The sequence below is a fragment of the Aristolochia californica genome, unplaced genomic scaffold (genome assembly GCF_029961685.1).
Source record: "Aristolochia californica isolate CCGP_79_NKW_82.1479 unplaced genomic scaffold, dmAriCali1.0.hap1 SCAF_2, whole genome shotgun sequence".
Classification (NCBI taxonomy): Eukaryota; Viridiplantae; Streptophyta; class Magnoliopsida; order Piperales; family Aristolochiaceae; genus Aristolochia; species Aristolochia californica.
In genome coordinates this window covers 43,341,779-43,358,806 of record NW_027181881.1, presented here as the reverse complement: position 1 = coordinate 43,358,806, position 17,028 = coordinate 43,341,779, and the positions used below count along the sequence as shown (strand labels likewise).

General features: G+C 38.4%; 1 protein-coding gene across 2 annotated transcripts in view; it reads left to right on the top strand.

The window, feature by feature from the left end:
- The window catches only part of LOC137957196 (guanine nucleotide exchange factor SPIKE 1-like), a 74,345-nt gene that overhangs the window by 26,810 nt on the left and 30,507 nt on the right, over positions 1 to 17,028 (top strand). For both annotated transcript variants that reach the window (XM_068804932.1, XM_068804933.1), the window contains exons 19-20: positions 5,744 to 5,888; positions 14,905 to 15,031. In XM_068804932.1, coding sequence (XP_068661033.1) covers positions 5,744 to 5,888; positions 14,905 to 15,031 — 272 coding nt within the window. The remainder of the gene's footprint in view (positions 1 to 5,743; positions 5,889 to 14,904; positions 15,032 to 17,028) is intronic.

Sequence of the window (17,028 nt, the reverse complement as noted above, 5' to 3'; positions counted from 1 at the left end):
CTTGGGCCATTAGCCGATTTCTTTGGTAGCCTCGAATTGTCAGAGATCCCTCTCTCGGGAAAAGAGTTCACTTGGACAAATGGACAACAAGTTCCAATTCTCTCCAAGCTGGATCGTTTTCTTGCAAATACGGGTTGGCTCCAGATCCATAGAAATACCTTTTGCAGAGTTCTCAACCGAGCTTGCTTTGATCACTGGCCTATTCTTATTGACCTTAATTCCCTATCCTAGGGTCGGCCACCTTTCTGATTCGAAAATAGTTGGTTCCGATATTCAAAATTTGACTCAAACTTCACAAATTGGTGGTAATCTATCCCATCAAACCCTAACCCAGAGTGGACTTTCCCTCTCAAGTTGAAGGCTTTCAAAAACTAAAATCAGATCCTCATCTTCCAATCACCGACCGGTTTCTGCTATTCCAAAGGAATTTCTTCTCAGCTGAATTTCTGAGCTCGACCTCCTTGAGGAGCAAAAGTCCCTCTCTATCCTTGTACTCTCTCTTCGTAATGATCTGATCCAAGAATTCCAAAAAGTATTCACTGGAAGCAACGGGCTAGGTTCTGTTGGCTGTCTGTTGGAGATGGAAATACAAATTTTTTCCACTGCATCGCTTCAGCCAAGAGGAGAGTTAACCGTATCACCTCCCTCAATATTGAGGACCAGGTGAGATCAGATAGACTCTCAATCACTAACGTCATTGTGAAGTTTTTTGCAGAGCTATACACTGAGGAATGATTTGATTGTCCCACTTTCCATCAGCTTCAGTACCGATGTATTAGTGACCAGGATGCTGCCAAGCTCGAACTTCCTTTCTCTCCTGCTGAGATCGAACTCCCTGCTCTTGGGTTGCCCACAGATCGGGCCCTGAGATCAGATGGCTTCGATGTGGAATTCTTCCGCCACTGGTAGCATATTAGCCGCGATGATATGTATGCTCTTGTCAACAACTTTTGTCACTGCGGCATTACTTATCGGGCATTGGGCACCTCTTTCATTGCTCTGGTGCCTAAGAAGGTTAATACGGAGCACCCTCGGGAATTTAGGCCTATTAGCCTTACCATCAGTACATATAAAATCATTGCTCGAATGCTGGCCAATCGATTCCGAGGCGTCCTTTCTTAGATCATTCACCCATGCCAGAGTGCTTTCATCCATGGCCGGAACATCCTCGATTCAGCAATGGCCACGCACCAGCTCCTCAACAACTTCATACGCTCCAAATTGCCAAGATTCGCTCTCAAACTTGATTTTAAAAGGCGTTTGATCGTGTCAATTGGAAGCTCCTTGAGTGTCTTCTCGGAAAAAAAAGGGCTTCAATACTCCTTGGGGATTCCTCCTTTTCGGTCTTATTAAATGGAGTCTCTTATGTTTAATTCAAAGGCACCCGTGGGATTCGCCAAGCACATTGCTGAACTCCTCTCCACGATCATTACCTTAGAATCTCCCTTGATGTGAATGGGGCCAACGTAGTGATCACGAAAGACTTGGAGCCCATTGAGGAGGTCGTGGAGCTTAACCGTATATCCGAACTGAATTAAGCTCTTCAATAAGATTATTATTACTATTATTATTTTGATAAAGATGTATATTTATATAAAAACAAGAAAAATACAAAAGTTATAGGAGCAAATTCCTAACAACAAGAGATTGTACGTTTGCTCCAGTCTTACCATGCACATCAGTTGCCGAATTGGCTGATCTCGGAATGTGAGACCAGATACAAGAAAATTGAGAAACAATTTCGAGAATCTCCCTAAAAGAGTCCCAATGGTGCCACGGGGAGAGGAAGCGTAGTTGAACTCGCACCAACCAATTACCACCTTTGAGTCTGCTTCAATATGTAGAGGGCTTCTACAATTATCTCTGAAAACACGAAGCCCATTAAGAAGACCTTGAAGCTCAGCCGACGTGGAATCAGCAATGCCTAACGGGCCAACATACGAGAAAAGTTGATTGCCAAAGGGATCTAAAATAACTCCCACAAAACTTGCGATTCCGGGATTGCCCAGTGAGGAATCGACAAAATTCAACTTTAGGAAACCGTGCTTTGGGGGGATCCATTCTTGCATAACTGAGGCCTTGGAGACAAACCTCATTCTTGCCATTGTGCTCTAGTTGTCTCCGATAGAGGTGCCCACAAAAGAGGAAAAAGGCCTCTTGGTAAGAAGCCACACTGAGATCTGACCCAAAACACACTTAGCAACTCTTTTCGCGGAATCACATTTTGTCTCAAATCGCATGTGGTTGCGCTCATTTCAAATCCCCTAGGGGATGAATCTAGTGCAGGCAGAGACCATAAGTTTTCCTAGCCCATGGAGGGAGGAATTATCGAGCGACTTACTAAAAGATAGCAGATCAACTGGCATGCAGAATTGAAGCCTCGTCTTACTTAGGATTGAGGTCCACATTTTCCAAGAGTGGGAGCATTGAAGCAGGGTTTGATTGGCCGTCTCATTCTTTGATTTGCAAAAGGGCAGAGTGGATCAATAGCATGGTGGTCTCATCTTCTGAGTACATCTGTTGTGAGTATTTTCCCTTGCAAGGCGCTCCATATGAAATTTTTTATGTTTGGCGGAGCACAAAGATGCCACACAAAGAAAATCTCATGAACACTTTGGTTTAGATGCCAACCATTGATAAATATTCCACTTTAGTCTGGCCACCAAATCAGCTTGTTGACATCTGAAGATCTTAAGTCTTAAATACTAAAGAGATTCCATTAAACTGCATGCCTCCAAATGGTATTTAAAAGTATCACTTGATCCTCTCCAAAGAAATCTTCTTTTTAACTAGTCCATGTCTTTGCAAATTGAAGCAAGACAGGGCATAAAAGATAGAGCATAATTCGGAATGCCTACAATTCAAGACTTTAGGAGAGTGAATCTTCCTACTTTGCTCATAAAACGGCCCTTCCAGGATGCTAGACGGGTCTCAATCTTTTCCATCACAGGGTTCCACAGATTTTGGTTTATTTGACCATTGAAGAGGGGAAGGCCAAGGTAAGTGGATGGGATGCTAGATGTCTTACATCCAAAGAGATTTGCCATATCATTGAGAAGATCGGGACTTACTTTGAAACCCATAAGGGAAGTTTTCCCCCGCCCCATGGCTAGTTCATATAGACCCAAAACTGCTTTCAACCTTCTGCCGCCATCCATGATTCCGATCCCAAAAATGATAGTATAATCCGCGTATTGCAATATTGGGATATTAAAAGCATGCTGGTTGCTAATTGAAGGCAGCCACCCAAGATCCACCGCCGAGTAAAACATCGAGAAGAGAAATTCCGCTATAATATTAAAGATAAGCGGAGAGAGTGGGTTTCCTTGCCTGATGCCCCTAGACCCTTTGAAATACCCACATGCCGTGCCGTTGAGAATCAGAGAATACGAGGCCGAGCTCACGCAACTCCTGATCCAGAACCTCCACTTTGCACTGAAGCCCATTTTCTCCATTAACTCATCCAGGAGTACCCAATTTATATGATTGTAAGCCTTTTCTAGGTCAAACTTGAGGGCTATTCTTGGATCCTTTTTATGACTGAAATAGTCGATGAGCTCATGAGTTGCCATAGTGGAGTCTAGGATTTCTCTCCCCTTCAGGAAAGCACCCTATCCTTGGTGTATGAGGATCGGGAGCATGACCTTTAGCCTATGCGCCAAAATTCTTGCAATGATCTTATATGCACTTGTTACGAGACTGATGGGTTGGAAGTCTTCTGGCTTCTCAACACTGGCCTTCTTCGGGATCAAGGTATTAAAAGTTGCGCCGATGCTACGAAAAGTGATACCATTCATGAAAAAACCATGAATCATACTAGAGATGTCCTCCTTGAGCCTTGGCCAAAACCTTTTTAGGAAATCTCCTTTGAAACCATCCGGGCCAGGAGCCCTGTCGTAGTCCATACTGAGAACAACCCTCTCAATTTCTTTAGCTGAGAATGGGGACTGTAATAGGGAAGCTGCAACATGTGAGAGCCGGGAGAAACATATGTGCTGGACTTTTGGCCTATTAGTACATTCCTCTGAATATATATTTGAGAAAAACTGAACCAATACATTATTGATTGAGGTCTGACACAACGTTACCTCATTAATAATACATAATGAGGTAATTCGGTTGGATCTCTTTCTTGCCAATTCGATGACATGGAAAAACTTGGTGTTGGTATCACCTTCTTTCAGCCACTTAAATCTTGCTCTTTGTTTCCATCGAATTTTCTCTTGATGAAGTATTGTATGAATTCAGAGTATTACGGGAAGTGAACTCAGTAGGAGATAAATACCTTTTTTCCTTGACCAGGTAAAGATTTGCAATCCGAGAGAGGTGAGATGTCTTCTCGGCACTCAAAGAGGTACGACGACTTGAAGCCCATTCCTTCATTTTTCCTTTTAAAAATCACAATTTGAGAGGGAAAACCCACTCTCTCCTACAGTAGCTCTGACCTTCAACCCACCATCCATTTATAAGAGAATCAAAATTTTTCTCAGATAACCAAGAGATTTCAAATTGAAAAGGTGCAGGCCCCCATTTTTCAAAAGAGGTGGAAAGTATTATCGGCCAGTGATCAGATCCCACCTTGTTGAGCACCCGATAGAAACCAGATTAACTTCTAATTCATTCAGACCTCTTCTGAAGTTGAAATTTCAGGATTCTTTATCTGTCCAAACTTGCTGAACAGTGACATTACTGCACATGCTTAGCCTCGTTAGCATAATTTATCAAATGAAGGCCCCTTATCAGTTCACCAATCATACCAAAAACGGATTCTGTTACCACATCCCACGTAAAGCTGAATATTTTTTTCAAACAAAGGAAGAAGAAGATAAAAACTTTCCAAAGCGGGGAGAGATTATGTCTTCTTCCCCCTTGAGTCCACCAAAAATCTGAGAAACCGATCTTAGTAGCTACCATTGATCTCCAAATTAGCTGTGGAGAATTATTGAATTTCTATATCCACTTAAGGAGGAAGGCTTTATTTATTGTTTGTGTGAGTTGAATCCCCAATCCTTCTTGAGACTTTGGTTTACAAACATCAGCCCAAGCTACAAGATGATATTTAAAGTTTCTACTTGACCCCTCCACAGAAACCTTCTGTTTAAAGTTTCAATATTCTGGCAAACAGCCACTGGACAGGGTAAAAAGGAGAGGAAATAATTAGGTCTACGAGCAATGCATGAATTCAATAGAATGAGTCTTCCAGCCTTAGATAATAATCTACCCTTCCAAGTGGATAACTTTCTTTCTAACTTTTCATTGACCGGACTCCAAAGATGAATTCTTGGCCTCGTATCAAATAGAGGAAGCCCTAAATACGATGAAGGAAACAATTGGTGCAGTCATTCTTGCCTTTCTTTTTAGGGAGTCATTGCTCATGGGCTTGCATGTCTCTTGTTCTGATCACTGCTTAGTCAGTTCCCTTTTTTGTTTTGAAAATGCATGTCCCATGTCCTTTGTTCTGTTCACTGCTTAGTCAAATTCTCTTGCTGGGAAAGGGCATGTCCTTTGTCCTTAGTGTTTGCTTGTGATTGCTTCCTTTTCCGTTACTTTTTCCTTTCCTGTTTTCTTTGTTGAATGAGAGTGTGTTTATAACTTTCCCATTTTAAGTAAAATATCTAATCACTAGAATAAACTATTGCATCTCGCAATTAAACCCATAAACATTGGCTGGATTCATTAGTACTTTTCCTGATTTTATATAAATACTTAAAAGTCCTTAATTAGTAGACATTAATTGCAACAGGGTGCAGCAGGAGTCATCTGATGGAGCTGAAAGGAACCATTTTCTTGTGAACTATGTTGATTGTGCCTTTGATGATTTTGGGGGTCGACAGCCTCCAGTATATCCTGGCTTATCGACTGTGTGGGGAAGCTTGGCACGAAGCAAGGTATGTAAACAGACTTGACAAAAATCCTTATGTCTCCTTCTAAAGAAGGTATCCATTGTAGTTGTTTGGTTCTTGAGTTTTTTCTATTGTTTTGTTATATATTACATAATTATTTTGAGAGTTTCCAAATTCAGAACTTAATCTTGGTATAATTCCAATACAGACAATTGTATGTTTACACTCTTTCTTTTCTTTTTATTTTTTTCAAGTTTCTGCCAGTTAGGTCAATTAGAGATTGAATTGTAATATTTAGTATAAACCCTTATTTTAATATATGTTTTTGTTAGTGGGAATAATATTACATAGGTTAATGTCAGGAAAAGTCGTGTGATTGTTAGTTTGGAAAAAAAATCCTAACTTCAGCTTGTCATTTTGGGACGGATGTGGACCGAAATGGTATGGTCCTTAGTCCTTGAAGAAGGGAAAGGGTAGAATTGTAATGCAATTTGGCTAGAGTTAAGATAAGAAAGGAGAAAAAAGGAGGGAAAAATCGGATAAAGGAGAGAACACACAAGCTGATTTAAGAGTTAGGGTCAAGCATGTCCTACTCGACCATGCTTCAATTATTTATTTGATGATTACAAACTTAAGTCTTAGGGATCTACTTAGTTAGGCAACTAATTCCCTTAACTTGGATGTCAACCTATCTCGCTACTTGGTGCCAAACTCTATCTTCATACTTACGATTAATTTACCCCTCTACCATCAAACAATGTTCCTTCACCTGCTTACACCCAATGGACAATTTTACCGCAAACTATCCTTACATGAGATTAGTTACACCAAATTTAACATGGCGATAAAGTCCAAAGTCTTTTTTGTTGGGCCTACTTTGTGCCCTTGTATAATGTGTACCCCATTATTTGTCTACATTTTAAACTTGTTGTCTGTTTTTGTGGGCCTCAACTTGAGGGAGAGAGTTAGAGGGAATAATCTCAAATAAGTTAATGCTAAAGTCATGTGGTTATTAATTAGAAAAAGACCTCATAACTTATGTTACTTATATTGGGTTGGATTGGACCCAATTTTAACCCTGTTTCGGTTGATGATTACATATGAATGTCACATCCCTTTCCCTCGATTAGGGTGTGAATGTATATGGATGGTATGGAATAAGATATTCTATATACTGTTTTGATTACCATTTTATTTATTCCGTTCCGTCTCAACTAATTATAAATAAGAACATTCCTCTTTGTTACTTACCCAATACTAATTGGGTAAATGATAAACAAAAAATTAGTAACTGTGCTTCATCTCCACCCTCTCTCCACCATTTGTCTCAATTGGCAGAAGTGGTGGGGTAAAATCTGATGTAGATGACTATAAACGCTCAAAGGGAAAATGCAAAAGAAGAGAAAAAAAATAGAAAAGCAAAAAAAAAAAAAAGGTAGAAGGGCAAAGAATAGAGATACCTTATATTTGAGAAGAAGGACGAAAAGGGTTGGACTTAACATGACTCTCTTTCTTGTGAATCCTCTATACCCTGCTTTTGAAGAAAAGGAGGAACAATAGCACAATGGTGCCTCCTAAATAATAGAACTCTGACGTATGACCAGTTGCAAAGATGTGGAATGAATCCTTCGAATCACTGCTGACAATTCTTTCTTTGTGAGCCGAAATCCATCAATGGTTTCTTTCTTCGTTGCTATTATGCTCCCGTGGTTTGGAAATCTTTCTTAAGGTGCTTCGGCCTTTTTAATTACATGCTAGAAACTTTTTTTGATTTTATTTTGGCAGCTGTCGTCATATTCCATTTCCGAATCTTGGAACCCTCCTTTGACTTATGATATTAGTAGAAGTTTCTTGGTTTCTATTGCCGTAAAGAAACAAACATACCATTTCCACTAGATTATGCTCAATTGGGTGTAACTAGGAAAATGGTAGTTTAATTGTAATTGGATTCTACTTTTTCCTGTATTGTAAATCGAGGCTAATTGTATTCAAATTACAATAAGTTAGTGAAATATTTCTCTTTTCCAGAAATTCAACATGGTATCAAAGCCAGTTCTGTGAGTTTGACTCAATCAACCCATATCCTTTTAAGATTTATCATCTCTAAGTAGTTTAGGTTCGTATTCTTCATTTTTCTTTCTTTTTTGTTCCAGTATCCGTTGTTTCCTTGGTTTTCACACCTTCATACTGAACTTTTCAAATTGCAAATTCTATATTGTCGGAAAGATCTTTGATTCTACTTTCCAATGCAAAAGAATTTTGGCAATCGAAGTTTTTTTCAAAGTGAAATTGATATTTGAAACAATGAAGGTCAGATAGCAAGAAAGGTTCGAGTAGTAGCACAAAGCTTCAATTTTGAGGTGTTTTATGCGATTTAGAACGAGACTTTATATGGAGAGTTATATGTTAAAAGAAATATCTGTAAGTTTATTTTCTTACCTACTAAACCAATTCTGAATGTGAGTTTTCTGGAGGGAGATATCAATTTCGAAAGGGTCAATAGTCATTCTGGCCAAAGAAAGAAAGAGTACTCAGTTCGGTCAAATTACAGAGTCCGAAATCTACCAGATTCTTTCTCTCAAAAGAAATATATTTCATAAAGGAAAATTATACTTAAATGAAAGGGTTTGATGTCTAGTTTCAGATGGATCAACTTTCATGTCAATTTGATATATATGGAAGACGATATTCTCATTGAAGTTGACAAGGGTTATGCTATAGAACGAAACTAATTAAGTGATCATTACAGATTCAAGAACAAAGTTTTTTATATCAAATTAGGTATCAAATTAAAGCTCTTTGAGTGATTCTGAGCTATATTTTGAGAGACATGGATTTTAGAAGTACCAAAAGTTAGTTATCTCGAAAATCTCTGTTTCCTTTTTTTCTCCTACATTGACGGGAATCAAGTTTCCTTTTTTCCTTGAATCCTTGTTTTTAGCCAAATTTATCTTCTAATCGAAGAGTTTTGGCAAGATTAATCTCCATGATGTGCTCGTTAAATAAAATAAAATATCACTTACCGTTTCTGTGACAATTGGTGGCCTGACGGTTGCACAAGATGAAAAGGTCAAATGTAGTCAATGCAGGACGAGAAAGATCGAAGGAGAAAGGGAAGGGTAAGAGCGATGGTGGTGGCGACACGATTGAGGAGGGAATGAACAAATCGATCGGAGTCGATAGGGGAAGGGGCGGATTTGGAGATGGGAAATTTTGAATTTCGAATTCGAAAGGGAAAAGTCAAAAGCGGGATTTGGGGAAAAATAGGGTTTTTAGAAGACCAATTTTTTCTTCCATAAATACCCTTCTCGTAAGATTTTATACCTACGTCTTAAAAAAAGAATCTTAGGATTTATTTTTAAAAAACAGGGTATTAAAGTCCTTTAAAACAACACTGATTTAAATATTTCCATAGATGCCCTGGATAATGTTTTTAAATCATGTGACTTTGTTAATTATCAATTTGTCATTTAAATTTTAAGGACTTTGTGGGTGTCTCTCGAATTTCTTCTATTTCCTTCTTCAAAATTTTATTTTTACCACTTTAAATGGTATATGAGAGCAGTGCTCGACCTGATTTAGATCTTCATTTTCCCCCTTTTCTTCTTTCCTTTTGTTTCTTTTCTCCAGCACTTGTAGCAGCCCCTTTTCTGTTGTTTTCTGGTTTGTGCAACCTTCAGGTGTAGTATTAGGGTCAGTACGATATAATAATGATGTTAATTCCTATTTTAAAGCTTTTGATGGTGCCTGCCTGTGTATTTACTGTCTGCAAAAAGGAACGATTTTTATGACTCAGATTTGTTTAATTGGAGCATATAATTCTATGCAAGTTTACATGTTTGAAACCTAGACAAATATTTGCATAGTTTTGCATTCCAAATTGGTTTTTGGAGGGTGATTGATCTAAATTGAAGGCTGAAGTGTGTTTTGTGCTGGATAAATACCCTGGTGCTGGTGAGATTGGTTGTTGATGTACTGTTAATTTGTCGTCAGACTTCTGTATTATATCATATGGTTGAATCTTCAGACATGAAACCAACAAAGGTAGATATCAAAGATGGAGATATGACCCAGATTATCTTTGTCCAACTTAATAGACAAAATTATGTAACATGGGCTCAAGCAGTTCAATTTTTCCTTGGGTCCAAAGGGAAATTGAAGTTCCTAAATGAAGCTCCTCCAAATCAAAGGACAGAAGAATGGAAATGAGAAAACTATACTGCTGTGACATGACTATTAAATAGTATAGAATCAAAGATTGTGAATCAAGGAATTTATAATAAGATTGCAAAAGGAATTTGGAGATTTCAGAAGAGATTTCTAAAATCCACTATTAGTTCTTGTATCTTTGATCTTTGTTTTCAAATATTTACTACAATTAGGGGTGATAACCCACTTGCTGAGTTGATTGGGGGTGTGGATAGTATGTGGCAAGTGGTGTTTTTATACATCTGGTTGTTCATGATTTATAAAAGCTGAATTAGCAAAGGGAGACTCTCAAAATGGTTTGTTTACATAATACTTTGAATCTAGAGTTTGATTTAGTTTGGGCTCAGTTGCTAGCTAGCACCGCTGCTATTCGTTTGAGGAGACTTGTGCTGCCTTGTTGAGGGAATAATCTGCATTTACTCAACCATTTGGGACTAGTGAAAAAGGGGATTCATTGACTGCCTTAAACACAAGTATACAATCTAGTGGAGGCCGAAGAGGATATTAGAGATTTAGAGGCAAGAATCAAGGAGTAGGAAGAGGCAGAGGAAGAGTGTGACAGCCCCTACAACTATGTGTACATTGTGGCTGAACTAATCGTATGTCAGAGAAGTGCTTATATAAATTTGGCAAACTTGAATGGGCACATTGGGTCATTCAAGAATTTGGGCCTCCTTTCAAAACAGTCGAGGATCAGAGGTGTTTACTGTTACAAAAGATGAGATTCAGGTGTTAGTCCAATAGTTTGAATCTAGTGGTCTTTGTGCTGCTAGTTTCTCTCCAACCACTGCCACCCTTGCCCATACAAGTATAACATCTAGTGCTCTCATTGCCTCTCCTTTTTCTTTGTGGATTATAAATTCTAGGGCCTCTGTTAACATGATAGTTAACTCTCATCTTTTCACCTCTTTGAATTGAAAGGAGTCAATAGGATGTTTCATTAGCAGATGGCTCAGAGTAAAATATCTGTGGTCGTGGTGTGCTTAAGACCACTAAGTCTCATTCATTATTATTTGCGTTTTATGTTCCTAAATTCTCTAGTAATTTAATGTCTGTTAGTTAGCTTAAGAATTCCCTTAATTGCTCGATAACCTTCTCTTCTTCCATGTGTGTATTTCAGGACCTTCAAAGGAATAAGACATTGGTGGAGGGCATGAAAGGAACTTTACTACTTTGATGATATGGAAGGCCAACAATTACATGTTTTAAATCTATACCAGATGTTTATTAGTGGCACTTATGTCTTGGTCATCCTTCACTGATTAAGTTGCAAACTCTTCTTCCTTTCCTTAGACTAGATGTCTTGTTCAAATTTGAAGCCTATCAGTTGGGAAAGCGTCACATGAGTGTTTTTTCTTCTAGAGTCAATAAACGGAGTTCTTCTCCATTTATTTTAGTTCATTTAGATATATGATGTCTAGTTAGATTCAAGAGTTTACTTGGTTTTTAGTGTTTTTTTCCCTTTATGAATGATTTTAGTAGAGTCACATGGTTATATCTTCTTAAAGATAGGTTTGAATCTTTGGATGTATTCAAACACTTCTATATGGAAGTAAAAGTTCAATTTTTTTCCATATCCGTATTTTGATTTAAGACAATACTAAAGAGTATTTGAGTACTACATTTCAATCCTTTTGTGCCTCAAATGGAACTGGTCATCAGATCTCTTGCGCTTACACCCCATAGCAAAATGGGGTTGTTGAGTAGAAAAATAGATATTTGAGGTAGCTTATACCTTGCTTTTTTAAATGAATGTTGTTAAATTGTTTTGAGGAGAAGCGGTTTGGTTTGCTTCTTACTTGATTAGTCAGCTCCCATTTGATGTCTTGCACAATGGTATTCCCTTTCAGGTTTGTGTCCTCATCAACCACTATTCACTTATCTCCTAATTTGTTTGGTTATATGTGTTATCTTTATTCTATTTGCCTATCTCTAGATATATTGTGTCCTCATGTATTGAAGTGTGTTTGTTGGGTATTATCAAGTTCAAAACGGATATAAATGTCATGATCATTCTCTTGAGCATACACCCTACTTTTTTGAGAATTTTTTGTTGTTTTTTTGAGCTTGCGTCACATTTTTTTTAGCATACACCCTTCTTTTTTGAGAATTTTTTGAGGTTGTGTCACATTTTTTTTAGCATACACCCTACATTGGTGTCACAATTTTTAGCATACACCCTGCTTTTCTTGTCCTGTTGAGCCCCTCGATGATTCTCTTGTTCTTGTTCCTCTTCCCATTATATCTGACATTAAGCCTTCTATATCTTCCCCTCTAGTGTCTAAGCCATTACTGTCAGAGCTAGGTGGTTCCGATCCACCTGGGTTAGGTTCCGTCCGCCCCTGGTCCACTGATGGGTTAGGTGCTTGGTTTTTTGCACTTAATAGACCGGTCTTTTGGGTTGTATTGGCTAGGCATTTGACATGGTATCAGAGTTGGGCACCGGGTTCCGCGTTCGAATCCCAGTGGAAGTGGACGGGAACCGGAATAGTGGGTGTCAGAGCTAGGTGGTTCCGGTCCACCTGGTTTAGGTTCCGTCCACCCATGGTCCACCTGGGTTAGGTACTTGGCTTTCCGTACTTAATAGACCGGTCTGTTGAGTTGTATTGGCTAGGTGTTTGACTTAGAACTCTGAAGTTAAGCGAGCTTGGGCTAGAGTAGTACTAGGATGGGTGACCTCCTGGGAAGTCCTATTGGCTAGGCGTTTGACATGGTATTAGAGCTGGGCACCACGTTTCGCGTTCGAATCCCGGGGGAAGCGGTAGAGAATGGGAACGGTGGGTCAGAGCTAGGTGGTTCCGGTCCACCTGGGTTAGGTTCCGTCCGCCCCTGGTCCACTGATGGGTTACGTACTTGGCTTTCCGCACTTAACAGATCGGTCTTTTGGGTTGTATTGGCAAGGCGTTTGACAATTACAAGTTTATAAAAGCAGGCCAAAACAACCAACTCCAATTTCATTGCCTCCTTCACCGATTTGGTAAGTATTCCTTTTGCAAAACCCTCCACATAACAAATCTGATTTGTGGAAGATTTATCATCAGATCCTACTCTTGATCGATCCATTGATCTACGTAAAGGTAAAAGGTCTTGCATCCAACATCTTATTTCTTGTTTTTTTACATATGAGTTCGTCTCCTTCCTATGCCAAGTTTGTTTCTGCATTGTCTGCCTTAGTTCTTGCATCTACATATTTGCAGGCTATGGATGACACTAAATGGCTGTGGGCAATGTAAGATGAAATACGTGCCCTATGATCACGAAGGATGTGGAACTTGTGTGATTATTCCTCAGATGTGACCCATGTTGGCTGTTGATGGGTTATTTCATTAAGTACAATGTAGATGGTTCAGTGGATGGGTGTAAGGCTACCTTAGTTGCTAAGGCCTATACGTAGACATCTGAAGTTGACTACTTTGATGCTTTCTCTCCAGTGGCTATATTGAACTCCATTCGTATCCTACTTCCATTGCTGTAAATAAGGGCGGTCCTTGCACCTAGTGGACATTAAAAAGCTTTCTTATATGGAGATCTCAATGAAGAGATCTACATGGAGTGGATCCTAGTTTGTTCCTTAGAGGGACGTGTGTAAGGTGTGTAGGCTAAGGAAAACAATTTATGGGTTGAAACAAAGCCCTTTGGCATGGTTTGAGAAGTTTAGCAATATTATGATGGAGTTTGGTTTCAGGAGAAGTCATTTAGATCACTCTGGATTTTTACCCAACAAAAATATATTGTTAATATATTGATGCAAATTGGTTTGTTGGGAGCAAAACTAACTGTTTCCTATGGATGTGACTTTGGACTTACACGATGAAAGTAGTCCAAAAGTGAAGATAAGACTATGTGTAGTTGGCTTGATGGGAAGTTGTTATATGCTACTCGCCTAGGCATCTCCTATGTGTGGGTGTGGTAAATCAATTTGTGGAAGTCTTGTGTTCATTTAGATACTGTTATGAGAATTGTTAGATATGTGAAAGGAGCTCCAGGTAAAGGACTGAAGTGTAGGACTAATCATCATTTAGATGTTATGGGAGACTCAAATGTTGATTATGCTGGTTCAAAACTTTACAAAAGTCCCACTAATTGTTACTGTATCTTTGTTGGAGGTAATCTAGTGACATAGAGAAGTGCAAAAGCAGATTGTCATGGCTCAGTCAAGTGTTGAAGTAAAATACATGGCAATGACTCAAACCACATGCAAATTGATGTGGGTTAAAGGTCTTATGTCCCGTTAAGAGACCGATAGAGATGTTAAGTGATAATAGAGTAGCTATTTTCCTCTCCAACAATCCTGTCTTTCATGAATAGACGTAACATATTGAAATGGATTGCCATTCCATCAAAGAAGCTGAAATGAATGGAATCAAATCTATCCTTATGTTAAGTCCTTTGCAAGTGGCTGATGTCTTTATGAAGTCACTTCCCAACAAGAATTTTATGTAACAAGCTGGGGTTATTTGACATGTATGCCCTAGCTTGAGGGGGAGTGTTGAGTGACGTGAGGCTAAGGGCATATTTGTAGTTAGCCTATAGTTATTACTTTATAAGATTTGGGGGTAGATTAGGAAGTTAACTTAAAATGCTTGTAAGTGTAATAGTTTATAAAGGGGCAATATTGTCTTATAGCCTTAACTAACGTACTTAAGGCAGGATCGATTTTTATTCCTAATCTCCTCTTTTCTTCGAATAGAAGTTGACGACTATTGTTTGTTTTTTCTCTAATTTCCTCTATTTACTTCTTCAAGATTTGATTTTTACCAACACTACAAACTAGAAAATTTTCGAATTTTATTTGGTTTTTTATAAATCTTTTGCTTTTCCTGATCCTTGTGTTCCATGGTTTTTCTTACAGGCTAAAGGATACCGAGTAGGACCAGTTTATGATGATGTCCTAGCAATGGCTTGGTTTTTCTTGGAGCTCATAGTCAAATCCATGGCCATGGAGCAGAGTCGGCTTTTCTACCATAGTCTTCCTTCAGGTAAGTATTCATGTGATACTAAATATCTTAATGTTCAATACAGCTGATATATTACTAATTTTCATGAAGAACCAAACTGTAAAGGATTTTTGGCAATACTTAATATTGTGGCATATCATGTAGTTTGTATTCAGTAGGCAGTGCTTGGACCAAATACATTCTTAAATCATCTTCCTGCTTCAAGTTGTTTAACTCTTGTAATACCTCAGTCAACTTATGCAAATTTTTCTCAGATGAAAAGAGGATCTTAAGAGTTCCTCTTGCTTCTCAGCAGAGTTCAAACACATACATGATAGCGACAATCTAGTGGATGATTCAAGCATCACCCTTTTATCTACCTCTTGTACTTGTCATTGATTTCAATCTTTGGAGGCTTTTATGAGATGTTCTGAATTTTTATTTAAATCCTTTCTCTTTCTCCAGAAATTAGTTCTGAATGGTCTATATTTTGAGTCTCTTAACAAAGTGATCAGGTCAAATAACTACCATTTTAAGTTAATGGTAGTTATTTTCTGATATTTTTACTTTTACGTCAAAATACAATAGGACTTAGATGGCTGTTGTTGGGACTAAGTTGACATTTTACATTGTTTTTGAGACTTACAGATAGGCTGTGACTAAAAGAGTGCTGGGGGATATGGAAAACTAAGAAATGAGTGAATAAGTTTGTAAAGGAGAAGTTTTAAAGGGAGTACTCTCAATTTCTAAGGGTCACAAAGGCTAAAGAACCTCTATTAGAAGTGCTGAACAGATTTTTAAATGAATATTAGTTGATTGAGATGCAATTCAAGAAGAAAAGGTGTGGTTGAATGACTTGAATAAGGCATATTCTGTACCCAGAAATTCATCCGAAAGGCACCTATAATTGAACTCTTGACAGCTGAATAAGTTTTGGAGGAACATAGACCAGGACCTGTAGAAACATCTTTCGAGTATTTATTAACTCTTGGGACATATGTTTTTGACTCAGTTGTTTGTGATAAAGAGAATAGATCCCTTGAAATTTTCAGAAAGCAGTGTTAGAATTTTGAAAAATCTCACCCACAACTATAGGCAGAAATTAAATAGGGAAAAGTTGTAAAGGAGCAACTTATTTGGCTTCAATATCTTGTAGAAGAATGTATCTTAAAAAGTTTTAATGAACACAGACTGTGCAGGAAAATCTATCTTCTTTCTTGTTCCTTACTTTTTGATAAATACTAGTAGCTGAATTTCTGTTGTGTTTAACTATCGCAGCTTTAGTTATCCTTAAGTAATGGGGAGAGTGAGCCAGGAAGTCTCACACATTAGGGTGTGTGGCTTGAGTTATCTACGGTGTATTTTTAAGCTAGAAGGAGAAGCATTCTAAGGGGCGTGGACCTGGTGTGGGTTCCATCACCACCAATTATCTTTCTTTTTGATATATAACTCCAATTATATCTTTTGTGTTTGTTTCTCTTTCTCTTTTTTGACTTAGCCTACCCAATTCACGCTAAGCTTATTCTCCCACAAATCCAACCTTTAAGCTGCAAGGCACTGACTTTAGATGACCATTAGTAGGTTTATAAGAATCGGTATTATAGTGGTGTGTGATGTTTTCAGCAGTTGAAGCTGACCTGGTTGGACATTGGAGTTCCGGGCACTGCCGGGTACAGGAGTGCATAAGGATATCAGGTTCTCTTTCTTAAAAGACTGTCATGTTGTACTATCTTTTATTTCTTGCTCTTAGGATCGACAAGGAAATTGGGTGTGTGGTTGAGGGTTTAGATCTGGTGTTAGGCTTAATTTTTAAGAGGGGAAGGTTTTATTAGAGGCCGGATTTAGTTGCTGCAACTTCAGTGCAAGTCTAGGAGTGATTGTTAAAAGTTCTAATTTGAATCCTGCCTTTTGAGATATGTGTACAAGGTGACTGAGTCAAGGCAGTATCTTCTATAATGGGTGATCCTATGATACAGATGGATGACTTCAAAGCTCAGGTTTATGGGATTGAATCTGAGGTATTGAAGTTCTTAATGGAT